A 13055-nucleotide genomic window follows, 5' to 3' on the forward strand; every position below is an offset into this window, starting at 1 on the left:
AAGTTGACATTGATTTAAACTAAGGAAAATCTAATATTATATTATAACTTAAACTGTTGGGCGTGATTAAATTAAACTTTTGACAGCCTGAATATGAGTAACTGTGTCTGGAAAAAGAAATTTGTTATGTCCAGTCTTTGTCTATTTTAGATCATATTTTGTATAAAAGCCTTTTACTGGAGACAGTTCATAAAGCTTAAACAGAATGCAAATGCTTGCGAGATAGTCCTAATGCTGTACATGGTTAGGTTATAAGGTACCGTTAGGGATGTTTTGCCAATCTTAACGTTCTTATTTTTAATAAAGGTACTATATGCACAGTGGCGGGAGGGCTCTGTGCAAGAATAATGGCAGTGGGAATGGCTAAGGGTGGGAGATGCCAGCTTTTTTCTTTTTTTCTCTTTTCTTTCAAGGTACTAAAGAGTGCTAGGCAATTTTAACATCTTAGCTCTATTAAAATATCCTGTCTGTTTTTTCATCTTCCCTCCTTTCTGTCCATTTGTTTTTCCTTGCCCATGTGTTTACATTTAATTTCTCAGATTAGAAACTGATTCGGGCAGAGATTTTACTACATGTTTGCACAGTGCCTCGCACAAAGAGCGCCCAACTTAATCAAGGCTTCTAGGGTGCTACTGAAATGCAAATAATTAACAAGAAAGTATGTTTTATTATCTGGACTGACAAGAATCTTGTGCATGGTGGACTGCTATGAAGACAATTATAGTGTTATCATTATCATAGTGTGCTGTTGCCAGTCCCAGGCATCTAAAAATCATGAATCAAGCCCCCCCAAAAATCATGAGTTTCTTTTTAAAATAATAAACTCTGGGCTCTTTTTCTTTGGTCTGTGGCTTCTGAACCTTTAGGGATCACTCTCTTCAATTTTCAGGCTTTATTCTGCAGGAATGTACTTCTTATTTTGAATGCAAGTGCTGAGATTCTCATGCATTCACATGATTCCAGCAGCTGGGACTCTGAACAACAACATATCACGAGACTTGCCATAAAATCATGAAAGTGGGCAACACTGATAGTGCTGTATGTTCCATAAAAGGTACACTGTGCCAAATGAAAAGCTCTGTGTTCCAAAGAGAGTGCAGTCTTAAAGGCAGGAAAGGATACAGGAGAATATGATACAATACAGTACGAGATGAAACGACGTGGCTGGTAGGTTTCAGTGAACAGGTTGGCTTTTGAATTTAAGTGAGTCGATTATTCCAACCCCTCCTCTCCGGTACAAAAAAAGTTCAAGAAAAGCCTGTTTTGATTAAAGAACTGTTTTTAATTTCCCCTTTCCAGTTCAGTTTTGGTTTGTAAACTTACTGGACTCCTGATAAATAGCCCAGTGGTGCGCTAATATGGATCAATGAGATGTCAGGTCACTTCTTTGAATTCTCCACATTTTGTCCATTTTTGATTATTTAATCCTCCACATTTCTGCAGAAAGGTGGACATTTTAGTAAGACTATTGGTTTCTCTGCCTAACTATTTTCATAAAGAGCACAGCTGATAACTTCCAGAACCTCATATATTGGGCGATTTATTTTGTTTGGAGACAGATCGCTCTACTGGATGGCTTAAGGGAGAAGTTAAAGAGTGAAGAATCATTTTAAGAATAGTTTGAAAATGGTCTACATAATGTATGGTTTTACTTCAGTTCTTTCTATGTAAATGTTCCCCAAATCGTGGTATCTAACCTGAGAAATTTCTTGCTCAGTAACATGTTGCTAATCAATACAAAGTATCATTAAAAACTGAAGGAAAGTGAAAAGGCAATGGAGCAAAGCTTTTCAGGGGCTCTTTAACAAATCTCTTGTGGGAAACTATTGAAATCACAATGGTTATTGGATTCTAAAGGAAATACAATTTTTAATTAGAATAATAGAATCCAGTGCTGACTAGAGAGGGGAAAGGGTGGATGGAGGTGCACTTCTCCCACTGCACCATCAAGATCAGATGCTCAAGGATTTTTTTTTTAAGGTTCTAGTTAATTCTATATGAAGTTTCTTAGGCATACAGGAATTTGCATACATTAAATAATTTTCAAACACTAATTAGAAAAAAAAGGTATATCATATTGAGTGTCAAAGCACAACTGTTACCTTGTTTAAAAAAAGAAAGTAATTAAACACTCTAACAGTTCAAAATTATATTGCCATTGGCAGATGGTTAATTATCTTGTGATCTTGCTTTTCCTGGGCTTTGGAAAACACCAGTGCAGCTGCAGTTTACACATTTTTTTGCAGGATGATATTTTTAGATTGAGGTAAAAGAGTGCATTACCGTAGTAAACCAATCTCCAAACTTCTAGCTATACTGAGCCATGTCCACTCATCCTTTGGTTTAGAAGAACCCTGCAGCAATATATATTTTTATATAATATATAAATGTAAAAAGTGAGGCGCTTCCTGTTTGTATATTGCAAGTGGAATTTTTAGAAATTTGTTATGTAATATCTCATTCAAATACATAAACGGCCATATTCTGATACCCTTACATTGACCACTACTGTACTTCACAGTAGTGGCCCTATGGAAGTCTCAATAGAACTATTTGTGACGCAAGATGCTACTAAACTGGAATAAGAGTATCAGAAAATGTTGAATTTTAAGTCAGTTTTTGGGCATAGTGCCATTTAATTTAAACAAGAAGAGAATAAAGAATAAATTATTTCACTCTAGAGAATGAAAGTGCAGTGTCAAAAACCGAGGTTTAAAAAAAAGGTGCTATATATCTAGAGGCTCTTCTGCTTTTGCGTTAGGGGAGAAAAGAGTGATCAGGTTTTTAATAGTAAAAATCACCAGATTCTGGAAGGTAACATATTTATGGAAACAACCTTAGTACACCTAGAAAGAGGTCTTAGCTAACTAGTCTGCAAATAAGACACACTAAATAAATTAGAAAGTTAATAATTTTTTTGTTTCTTTGCCTGCCTACAATAGCAGGAGTTGAACTAATTATAGTGTAGTGGTTAAAACACAGAACTGGAAGTCAGGATATCTTGATTTTTGGTTTTGACTCACCTTGTGACCTTAGGCCAAATCTTTTTAATTTTGTGTGCCTCACTCTTCCCATCCTTAAAACGGGTTTTAAAAAAATTATCTTTGTTAAGCGCTTTAAGAACTTCAGATGATTCAGGGAAAACTTTGACAAACCCCCCACCCCCTTTACTTTCATGAAGTTTCAGTCTCTTTTCAGGAAAACTAATCCCAGCCACTGTCTTTATCTATTCACCAGTGCCTCTTTACTTTACTCCAGTGGGAATCTGGGGTGAAATCCTGGCCCCACTGACGTTGATGGGAGTTTTTTCATTAACTTCAGTGAGGCCAGGTTTTCACTCCTGAAGCTTAGCGTTTCCAGGAGGCTAGTCATTTTGACAACTTGGGCTCTTGAACAAAATAAAACCAAAATGCCATGGGATTTTTCATGGAATTCATTTATGATTTTCATAAATCCAATTTGATCTTCACAATGTTTAATGTATATTTTATTTTATTATGGCTTGGAATACAAAATAGGTACATTCAATTTTCTCCTTTATACTTAAGTCTTAACTTTTCTGCTTGGTTGCAGTCACAAAGAATTAGATGCTTTCTTCCTCAAAAAGCCATGAATGACTCACCCAGAGCAGCGGTTCTCAAACTGTGAGTCAGGACCCCTAAGTGGGTCACGACCCCATTTTAATGGGGTCGCCAGGGCTGGCGTTGGACTTGTTGGGGCCAGGGCTGAAGCCAAAGTCTGAGCCCCACCACCCAGGGCTGAAGCTGAGGCCCAAGGGCTTCATCCTTGGGTGGCAGGGGTCAGGCTTCAGCTTCAGCCCCAGGTGGTGGGGCTCAGGTTACCAACTCCTCAGCCCAGGGCAAAGCCCTCAAGCTTTGGCCCCTCTCCAGGGTGGTGGGGCTTGGGCTTTGACCCCATCGTATGGGGCGGTGGGGCTCAGGCTTTGGTCCCCCTTCCCGGGGTCATTTATTAGTTTTTGTTGTCAGAAGGGGGGGGGGTCACAGTGCAATGAAGTTTGAGAAACCATGAGTCATCCAGTGCACAGCCTGATCTTAGCAGGCAAAAATCTCATTTTACATTAAAGACAAATTAGCCAAACAGGCTTTGCTTACTATTTCTAGAAGCAAAGCTGTCAGGGTGGTATGTTAAATACTTCAGGTAATTATTCAGACCACTTTAGTCAGCTGTTTTTCATTCAGACATATGAACCAGAAAATATGTATCAAGAGCAATGTCTTTCTGTCTCTTATGTATAACACTAAGAGTTATATCAGCAAATAAGATGTTCACTGACTTAATGTGAATTATGAAACAGCCTCTTTTCTTGTTTTTGTGCTATTGAGTATACAGTTCTTACAGATGTGTTTTCCCTCAACCTATTTTTTTTTTCTCCCCCAGCTTTTCATTACCCTCAACTCAATGTGTCTCAATTGATGAAATCTTCCTGGGTGAGAACAGGTATGTAGACTATATAAAGATAGATAGCTGTGAGATCATTGGTTTTTTAGCCGGGACCTAGATAACACATTAATAAATTTTGAGATTGCTTACGGTTTGAGGTAATAACTATATCCAGATCTGAGTAAGCTCCAAAGCAAAAGAATGAATAATTTGGAACTGCTGGGAAATGCACTTGTGTAGAATGAACTATTGCAATTCCTTGTTTATTGGCTCAAAAATTGTTTTATATTTAGAATGCAGGTTATTCAAAGTGCAGAAACACAGCTCTGGTATACAGAGGGTGCTGTATACACTAACTGCCATTTAAGTTGGATGTTGCCTTTTTTTTTTTTTTTTAAGATTTTTTTTTAACTTTTAATTCTTGATTTATTCATGGCAACTTACACCAAAGCACACAAGGCTATGCCAAACAATTTTAGGGACAGTAATGATGCAGCTCCATCCCATTTCGTTTTTTTCCTCAATTAGTTTCCAGCATATTTCTCTAGTCCAAGTCATCTGATCTAATTTGCCCTGAATATAATCCTAAAACAGTGAGAGTTAGTGCTTTCTGTAACTATGCCCTTCTGGTGTGGAATACACTTCCTGCTATTATTTGTAATTCTCAATCTATTTGAATTTAAAAGAAGGTGAAAAAATTCTCTTGTCAAATTCCCTACATTTAATTGTTCTTGATCACTTATCGTTTATTTTGCTATTTAATTTTGAGATACTTCATTTGTGACTAGAACCAGTAGAAAGATACCACTTATTTTTTGTGGGAAATTTCTTTGGGGGAAGGGGGAAATCTAAAATTTCCTGTGAATTTTTTTTGTTTGTTTTTCAATGGAAAAACTAAAACAAAAAGCTAAAAATATTTGAGTATTTGAAAATTGTTTTGGCTTAAAAAGAATTCAAAACTGAAACACGAGCATTTTTAGTGAAAACCAAATGAAAAAAGGAAAATTTTAGCCAAAAATACAAAATCTTTTCTGAAAATTGATTTTTTGTCAAACTCTTCTGAGCTTTTGATCTGTTTTTTTCAACCAAAAAAGAAAAAAGAAAAATTGGACCAAAATGAAAATTTTGCATGAAAATTGTCTATATTTTCATCAAAAAAATGTTTCAACCAGCTCTGTTTGTGAGGGATATTTTTGATATATTAATTTCCGTTGCTGAGAGTGTCAGTCCAGCATCCTTCTTCACTAGAAATTTCACAAGCAGGTAAATCCTTTTCCATGCACCTGTGATTGAGAAGTACAGTAGGCTAGTGCTAGTCACAGAGTCAGTTGCTTTTCTGTACATTAATGGACCCCTAAAGGGCCAGGCTGCTATTGTCTCACTAGCCAGGGGAAAAACTGCTCCAGCTTTGGGACTGATCAAAAACTAACACTCTTTGATGTGACTGAGTCAGTTTCCATTAGTCAGTCAAATCATGGGGGTGGAACAAGTGATGGGAGCCATCTTAGAAAGCGGGAGAGTGAAGCAGTGGTCCTCCTGGCCCTGAAGGGAGCAAGAGATGCTCCTGGAATCTGGCCCACACCAAGAAAGTAGCTTTTCTGTAGAGAGGCAGAAAGAGAGGTGATAGATGAGAGGTTCCTTAACTCAGCCTCCCCTTCGCCCCTTCTTCTCTCATCTTTGTGTGTGAGAGATCAGGGGGTGGCGGTGTTCAGTAAGAAAAAGCCAAAGAAAAGCAGCCTGAAATGGGAATGCTGTGAGGAAGTCTCTGGGGAACACAGTTGTGGCTAGAGGCTGCCACAGAGATGGCTCGGGGCCTGGGGAAGGAAGCCTCAGCTGAAGGACTGTAGCAGGTGTGGGCTTGGAATTCAAAAGGGCGAGATCCAAAGTAGAAAGGCAGCTGCCCAGCATGGACAAGCCCTAAAGACTTAGAACCTGTGGGTTCCTTCCAGGGGAGTGCGTGGGCCCATGGAAGTTGGGCCCTGTCTGAACCAAAAAGGGCTGCTGTGCCCAGTAATTACTGATGGAATTGTTAAATGTGGTAACCCCTTTAACTGAACTGCTGTGGTGGCTCTAATAGTTGGAGTGCCTACAGCACTTGCCTCCCGGGTTTTCCAAGCCACTCATGCTAATCAGTTTCTGTGCACTACTGCTCTCATAGGCTTAGGCTCAGGGCTGTCTGAAACAGGTGACAATACACTTTTCTACTTTCTGTTTCCTACCTGTTCTGCTATTTCTGTCCTATTTTTATATTCTCTATCCCTGCCTACCCCTGACTCTGTGACTGGTGAACTCAAAGTATGGTTAACATTGAAAGCAGGTAATTCAGAATTGGTTATAACTTTGAATTCTTTACTCTCTGCTGCTTGTGTTTTGATATATATAATATTTTCATAGATTTAGCTTTTTTGGAGGCAGGGCTGCCCCATGACTGCATTTGTTCTGGACCAGGCTAGCCCCCATGAAGTTCCAGGAATCACCTCAGCGATTTTTCTTTTAATTCCCCTTCTTCCAAAGTCTTGCATTGCAGCTTGCAATCTCCAGCTGAGCTGGGACGGATTCCTGTGTGACTATTTCAATGCTATGCTTAAATAGTCCAGCAGAGGGCTTTAGAGAATGATTCAAGGCCTGCAATTGAAGTTGCATAAAAGACACTGAATACTAATGCTTCTTACTAATTTGTTTGTTCTTGGGTTGGTTTTTTTGTTTTGTTTTGTTTTTTAAATGTAGTTCTCTTGGGTGTTGTCGACCAGCGAATTCAGGAAGAAGTATTTCAGGCTGGGATGGAGCGGAAACTGGCTCAGCTGTTAAATGAGGCTCTGACCGGAGGGCGAATATGGAAACGAGCCACATTTGCAGGCAACAACGTTGTGCAGGTACTAATAGATCAGAGGCTGGACGTGTGCTTGTGTGCACTCACGTGTGTGTGTGTAAAGGGGAATAAACTATTCAAACAGTAAATAATATCTAGGACTTGAAGAAAGGAGAGATGAAATGAAAACCTCTAGTCTAGCTGCTCTATGTGACTGATACATAAATCATGTTGTGCAACTAACATTCTTTTTGCTGCCCTGCTGCCTTTTGAACTAATGACTGTGATAACAGTGAAAACAACAGGAGTGTTAAATGGTTATAAAGTAAGTATTGTGATTTTAAAAACAATCCTCAGAAACAGCTCTTAAAAGCAGCCTATTTTAAGAACTGAGTTCTTGATTTAGTTGCGGTGTCTTGCAAAGAGGGACAACGCTCTTATGGATCAAAGTCTGCCTCCCCCCCTTTTTTGCGGGGGCCACACAGCTCTTAAAACGCTTCTAGGTACTCTGTCGTGTTTTGTAACAGTATATAAATATGAAATAGGATAATGCGCCTGAGTGCTGGCTGGCACTTATGCTATGCAGCTAAGGGATCTTGTCAAACAGAATAACATGTTACACTTTTTAACTGCCTCTTTGGTATGATATTCTCGGTCATAGAAGTTGCAGTGAAAGAAGAATTAACTGCACCATCACCACATTTGGCATCCATGACAGCCCCTCCCATGCTATGATATATGGGTGTTGCGGTTCTCAGTCTGCACCTTCATTGTGGCTGGTGGTGTTCACTTAGGCGAAAGCTACCTTCTGGCTGCAAAGATTTGAAAACTTAACCTTTTCCTTAGATTTCTGGCTGTCACAGATGGTCCTTTATCAGCCAGATCAACAAACTGAAACCCAGTCTACCTTTTTAATGGGAAAGTTGTTTAAAAATAACTTTGCCAGCTAATCCATCAACAGTTGACCTCAGAGTTGCCATACAGGCAGTTCAGACCTATCATCTTCCTTCGGTATAACCCTGCAGTTTCCCCTCCTCTTTTAATTTCCAGATGTTTGAAGGGCTGGGGCTCAAAGAAGCATCTGTTCTAGGAGTAGTTTGTATTTTATTTCTTTTGCACCGCCGTGATTCACTGTGAATAAGGTGCCCTGTTTCAGATTTTTCATTCTCCCCATTGCACATGTTTATCCCTCTGTCTCTTGATATAAAATAAACCTCATGTCTTACCCGCAAAGATGAGATCATATTGAAAATACATACAGCTAGGCGGCATGTAAAAAGTGACTCTTTTGTCCTTTACTGTAATTAACTGCCAGTTCTGTGTTGTTTACATGCACAGGTTTTAGGAGAGATTTATTTCTAGCTATAGCGTTGTATTTCACTGGGAGAGAGAACACAGAGCTTTACTCCCAGAGGTGGCTGTATTTCTGCTATATTGTGTGTGCCTGGTCTTAAGCCTGGTCTACACTTAAAAATTAGATCAGCCTAGCTACCTTGCTTAGGGCCAGCGGCACTGGAATAATTTGTATAGTGGGGGTGCTGAGAGCCATTGAATCAAGCTGTAAACCCTGTATATGAAGGAAATCACTTCAAGCCACGAGGTGCAACAGCAGCGCCCCTAGGTCCAGCACCTGTGCTTAGGGCTGTGGAAAATGTTGTGCCCTCAGCGCTGTAAGTTAAGTTGACCTAACCCTGGTGTAGATGTAGCTAGGTCAATGGAAGAATTCTTGCGTTGACCTAGCTGCCACGTCTTGGAGAGGTGGTTTATCTACATTGATGGAAAAACCCCTCCACTGATGCAGAAAGCATCTGCACTAAGGCATTGCAGCAGCACAGCTGCAGCAGCTGTATTGCAGACATGGTCCTAGTTACCAATAACTGTTCCTTTTTATTGCTTCATTGGTACAAAGTAGCTATCGAGCTTCCTTAACTGGGCAGCAGCTGAGGATTCCCCCAGTGGTGAGGCAGTACAACCTCCCACTGCACGCCACACCCTTTGCTTAGTTCCCTAAGGATACCAGCCTTTCATCACTGCTTTTTACCAAACTACACCATACCCTCCCAGCACAACACAGCACTACACCAAACCGCCATAGCTAACTGTGTTATGTGAGGGTAGTTTGGTGAATGGATGTATGGAGAATAGAAGGTTGAAGGGGGAAGAGTTCAGGTTGTGGTGTATGGTAGTTGTGATGATGCTAAGACACATGCCTGTAGGTGAAGGAGGAGAGGGTATATATTGCCAAATGGCTTACCTTCTCATATCCTTGCTTTTGTGGGCTAGTGTTAGGTATGCAGGGTTGTAGCAACCCTGTCCTCTTCACAGTGAAGTTTTGTATACTTTATATATAATGCTTCCAACAGCCCTTTTGGGACATAAGTGACACCTGTGATCTGATACCTGTAGTCCCTTGTGTGTGTTGGCTGACAATTACCTACTTTATCTCCTGGATCAAGTTAACTGTCAGAAAGTGACCACACTTTCGTAATTTTTCTTTTTTTACACTCTGTTGTTTGCCAGTATCCATTTAGAAGACACACAGGGAAGAATCTTATGCCCCCACAAACATAACCCTTCATGTGTCTTCACCCAAATTTGGATTTAAAATCCTAGAGTGAGCATGGAGTTGTATAGTCTCTGCGCTATGTGATTGAGAATTCTGGAGCACATACTTTTAGCCTGCGTGTAACTGAGTGTAAACATGAACATAAACATTTCTCTCCTGACCTGCAGTATTTTTTCTTCTATAGGCAAAAGAGTATCTAGTACAGTGCACTATTTAAATAATGTGACTTGTCATTTAAGCAGGACTTGTGTTGTTCCCGCGCCAGCCCTGAGAACCACATATTAGACTGTGAAACTTTGCAGTGTTCCCACCAAACATGATGACGTTCTTTTAAGTTGGGCTGCCCTTTGCAAATAGGTAGTTAATGTAGTAATAGGGTAACCTTGACTTTGGGGGGATCAGCAGCTGTTTTATTAAGGGAGAGGGAGTAACCATCTTTTCATAAGAATTGTTATTCTCTCAGTTTTCAGAATATAGAACCTACTGCACATGCTCCTTACCCTGCCTCTTGCAGCCACTCACTAACAGGATCTCCTAGAGCTGCAGAGTTTTAGTGTGTATAGTGGTGCTATAGGTTTGGCCGGTAATTATTGAAGGTGAGGTAAAAGAAATGTAGGTGTGAGCCCAGATTCCTGACCCCAATAAAGCTACTCTGCACCATTACATGAGGATTGTTTTGGTGTAAGGGACTCCAGGTGATGCAGAGCTGGTCCTGTGCCATCATGCCTAGCCCTGACGTAGTGTGACACATGCCTGAGACCAGGGCGAGTGGCTGGAGTGTTGTGGCATTCTGGTGGTCCATTGGCTGCACATCACCTCTCCCGCTTCAGCTGAGGATATGAGGCATAGCAATCAATTCTCAACCGCAATAAACCTTTTAATTTTGCTGCAGCACGTTCTGCAGGTTTCGCTGGACGAGACTGTGAACTGCTTTGGAGAAGTGTGTGTGTGTGCGTCCGTCCGTCCAGAGGATACCATGACACAAATAACAAAATTTCCAGTCTATGCATGTTCTTTATTTTCAACCTTTCTCTTACACCGTAGGATAGCAGCATGTGTTGCATAATGTTGTGCATTGTCCTGATAGCTCTTTTATAATACCAACCCACAATGGAGTGAAATAAGGGCGCAGACGGCCAGTTGTACCAAACTGGGCGTTATTTTAGTCAGGAGAACATTTGTCCACTGGAGACTAAACTGAGACCACACATTCATTTCACTTGTGACAAGCCAGTTTAGAACTGAAGTTTCCTGAGGTGAAAGGCACTTTATATTAAAACACGACACCACTGAGTGCTGTGGAAATGGAAGAGCTTGTGCTGAAAATGAGGCAATTGTTGATAAATGCTATCACAATAATTGTTTTCCTTTCCTATGCTGTGAAAGTAGAACTGGCACCATTGGGGGTGGGGCATTTTTTCTTAATAAATATATTTATTGGAAAACATAACTGGGTAAAATCACTTATTTAAATCTAAACATTTTCGAACCTTTCATAAAAATAAGAAATTTGGACTGACAGTACCCAAATGCTCATCTTTTCTTTTCCGTTTCTCTCATCTGCATTGCTCATATGGTGGCACTCTCTGTTAGATAGACACCTAAAGCCATAGCTACACACAGGGTTTACAGCCTTACAGCGGCTTAGTATATACAACACAATCCCATCTATGTTTATATGCAAATGTTTCACAGATAATTTCACTTTTTATAGCTGCTTCTTGCAAACGCAAGGCATGCTCTGTAGGTTATATTACATCATGCACACTTAGAGACACTTGACATTTTTATGAGTAGTCTGTCTTGTCAGCTCTCATGCACTTTTATGAGGAATGAGGCTGTTAAGTACTGTTTAAAAAAAAAAAACACCAGAAGCTCATATTAAAAGAATACGTAGTTTATTTTAGATTGAAATTATCAATATTTCTTTTGAATGCTGTAGAGAACAAAAAGGTGAATCCTAGAAAAGAATGGCAATTAAGGTTGTGGCACAAAGTGACAAAAGCAGTGAGGTTCTCAGTTAAAGGGAAACTACAGAAATTAAATAGCTCACATGGCTAATAGTTAGTTATCTAAGAATTTGTATGAGAAAATAATTACAGTCAAACCTCGCAATAACGCGAAATCGTATATAACGCGATCATAAGTTGTCTCCCCTTTAAGACCTACTACCAGTGGTCCCCAACGCCATGACGCCTGCCGGGACATTGATGTGCCCCCGCCTAGTGCCCAGCAGGGGAGAGAAGCTGTGGCCCCGTGCCTGCCGGGGACAGAGAACTCCGATGCTGCGGGCGCCGGTGCTCACTGTCCCCGGCAGGCGCGGGGCCGCAGCTTCTCTCCGGCTTGGAAAGAAGCTGCGGCCCCGCGCCTGCCGGGGACAGTGAGCACCGGCGCCCGCAGCCCTGGAGTTCTCTGTCCCCGGCAGGTGCGGGGCCGTGGCTCCTCTTGAAGCTGGAGAGAAGCCGCGGCCCCACGTCTGCCGGGGACAGAGAGCACCGGCGCCTGCAGCCTCGGAGTTCTCTGTCCCCGGCAGGCGCGGGGCTGCGGCTTCTCTCCTCTGCTGGGCACTAGGCACTAGGCAGCGCACATCAATGCACCTCCTTGGGGACCACTGACTTAAACTGACCGGCTTGAAACCCCACTATACCGCGACCCCGCATTTATCATGATGGAATTTTTTGGACCCCAAACATTGCATTATAGCGGGGTTTCACTGTATTATATAGCAACCTTAATATCAAAGGTGGGTTCAGTTTTTCACTGAGAGCAGTGTCTTTTGTATGATCACTGTACCCTTCCCAAATTGACAGCACATAATCTGAGAGTAAAGATTGAGGTTATTTGGGATTTATATTATTTTTAAATGGAAACTTTAAGAATTTCCACTGTCTGACCTTTTTGTTGGAATCCTTTTGTTAACTTTTGCTACTCCAGCAGCTGCCCTAGCTGGTGAACCACCTATTAGTTTGCTGTCTGGGGGCATGTCTGCACTTACTGAGGATCGAAGCTGCTGCGATCGATGCACCGGGGTCAATTTAGCCGGTCTAGTGAAGACCCGCAAAATCGACCACAGATTGCTCTCCCGTCGACTCCGGTACTCCACCGGAACGAGAAGTGTAAGGTAAGTCGACCAGAGAGCATCTCCCTTCGACACAGCGCAGTGTAGACACTGCAGTAAGTCGACCTAAGCTACCATGACTCCATCTACATTATTCACGTAGCTGGAGTTGCGTAACTTAGGTCAAATTACCTGTGCAATGTAGACAAGGCTTGGTTTGA

At 41.2% G+C, this 13055-nt stretch overlaps 1 protein-coding gene across 2 annotated transcripts in view; it reads left to right on the top strand.

Annotated features, from left to right (window-relative positions):
* The window catches only part of KIAA1549 (KIAA1549 ortholog), a 213807-nt gene that overhangs the window by 143040 nt on the left and 57712 nt on the right, over window positions 1-13055 (top strand). For both annotated transcript variants that reach the window (XM_045002706.1, XM_045002707.1), the window contains exons 7-8: window positions 4399-4458; window positions 7129-7274. In XM_045002706.1, the coding sequence (XP_044858641.1) occupies window positions 4399-4458; window positions 7129-7274 (206 nt within the window). The remainder of the gene's footprint in view (window positions 1-4398; window positions 4459-7128; window positions 7275-13055) is intronic.

This window comes from Mauremys mutica, chromosome 1 (genome assembly GCF_020497125.1).
Source record: "Mauremys mutica isolate MM-2020 ecotype Southern chromosome 1, ASM2049712v1, whole genome shotgun sequence".
Classification (NCBI taxonomy): domain Eukaryota; kingdom Metazoa; phylum Chordata; order Testudines; family Geoemydidae; genus Mauremys; species Mauremys mutica.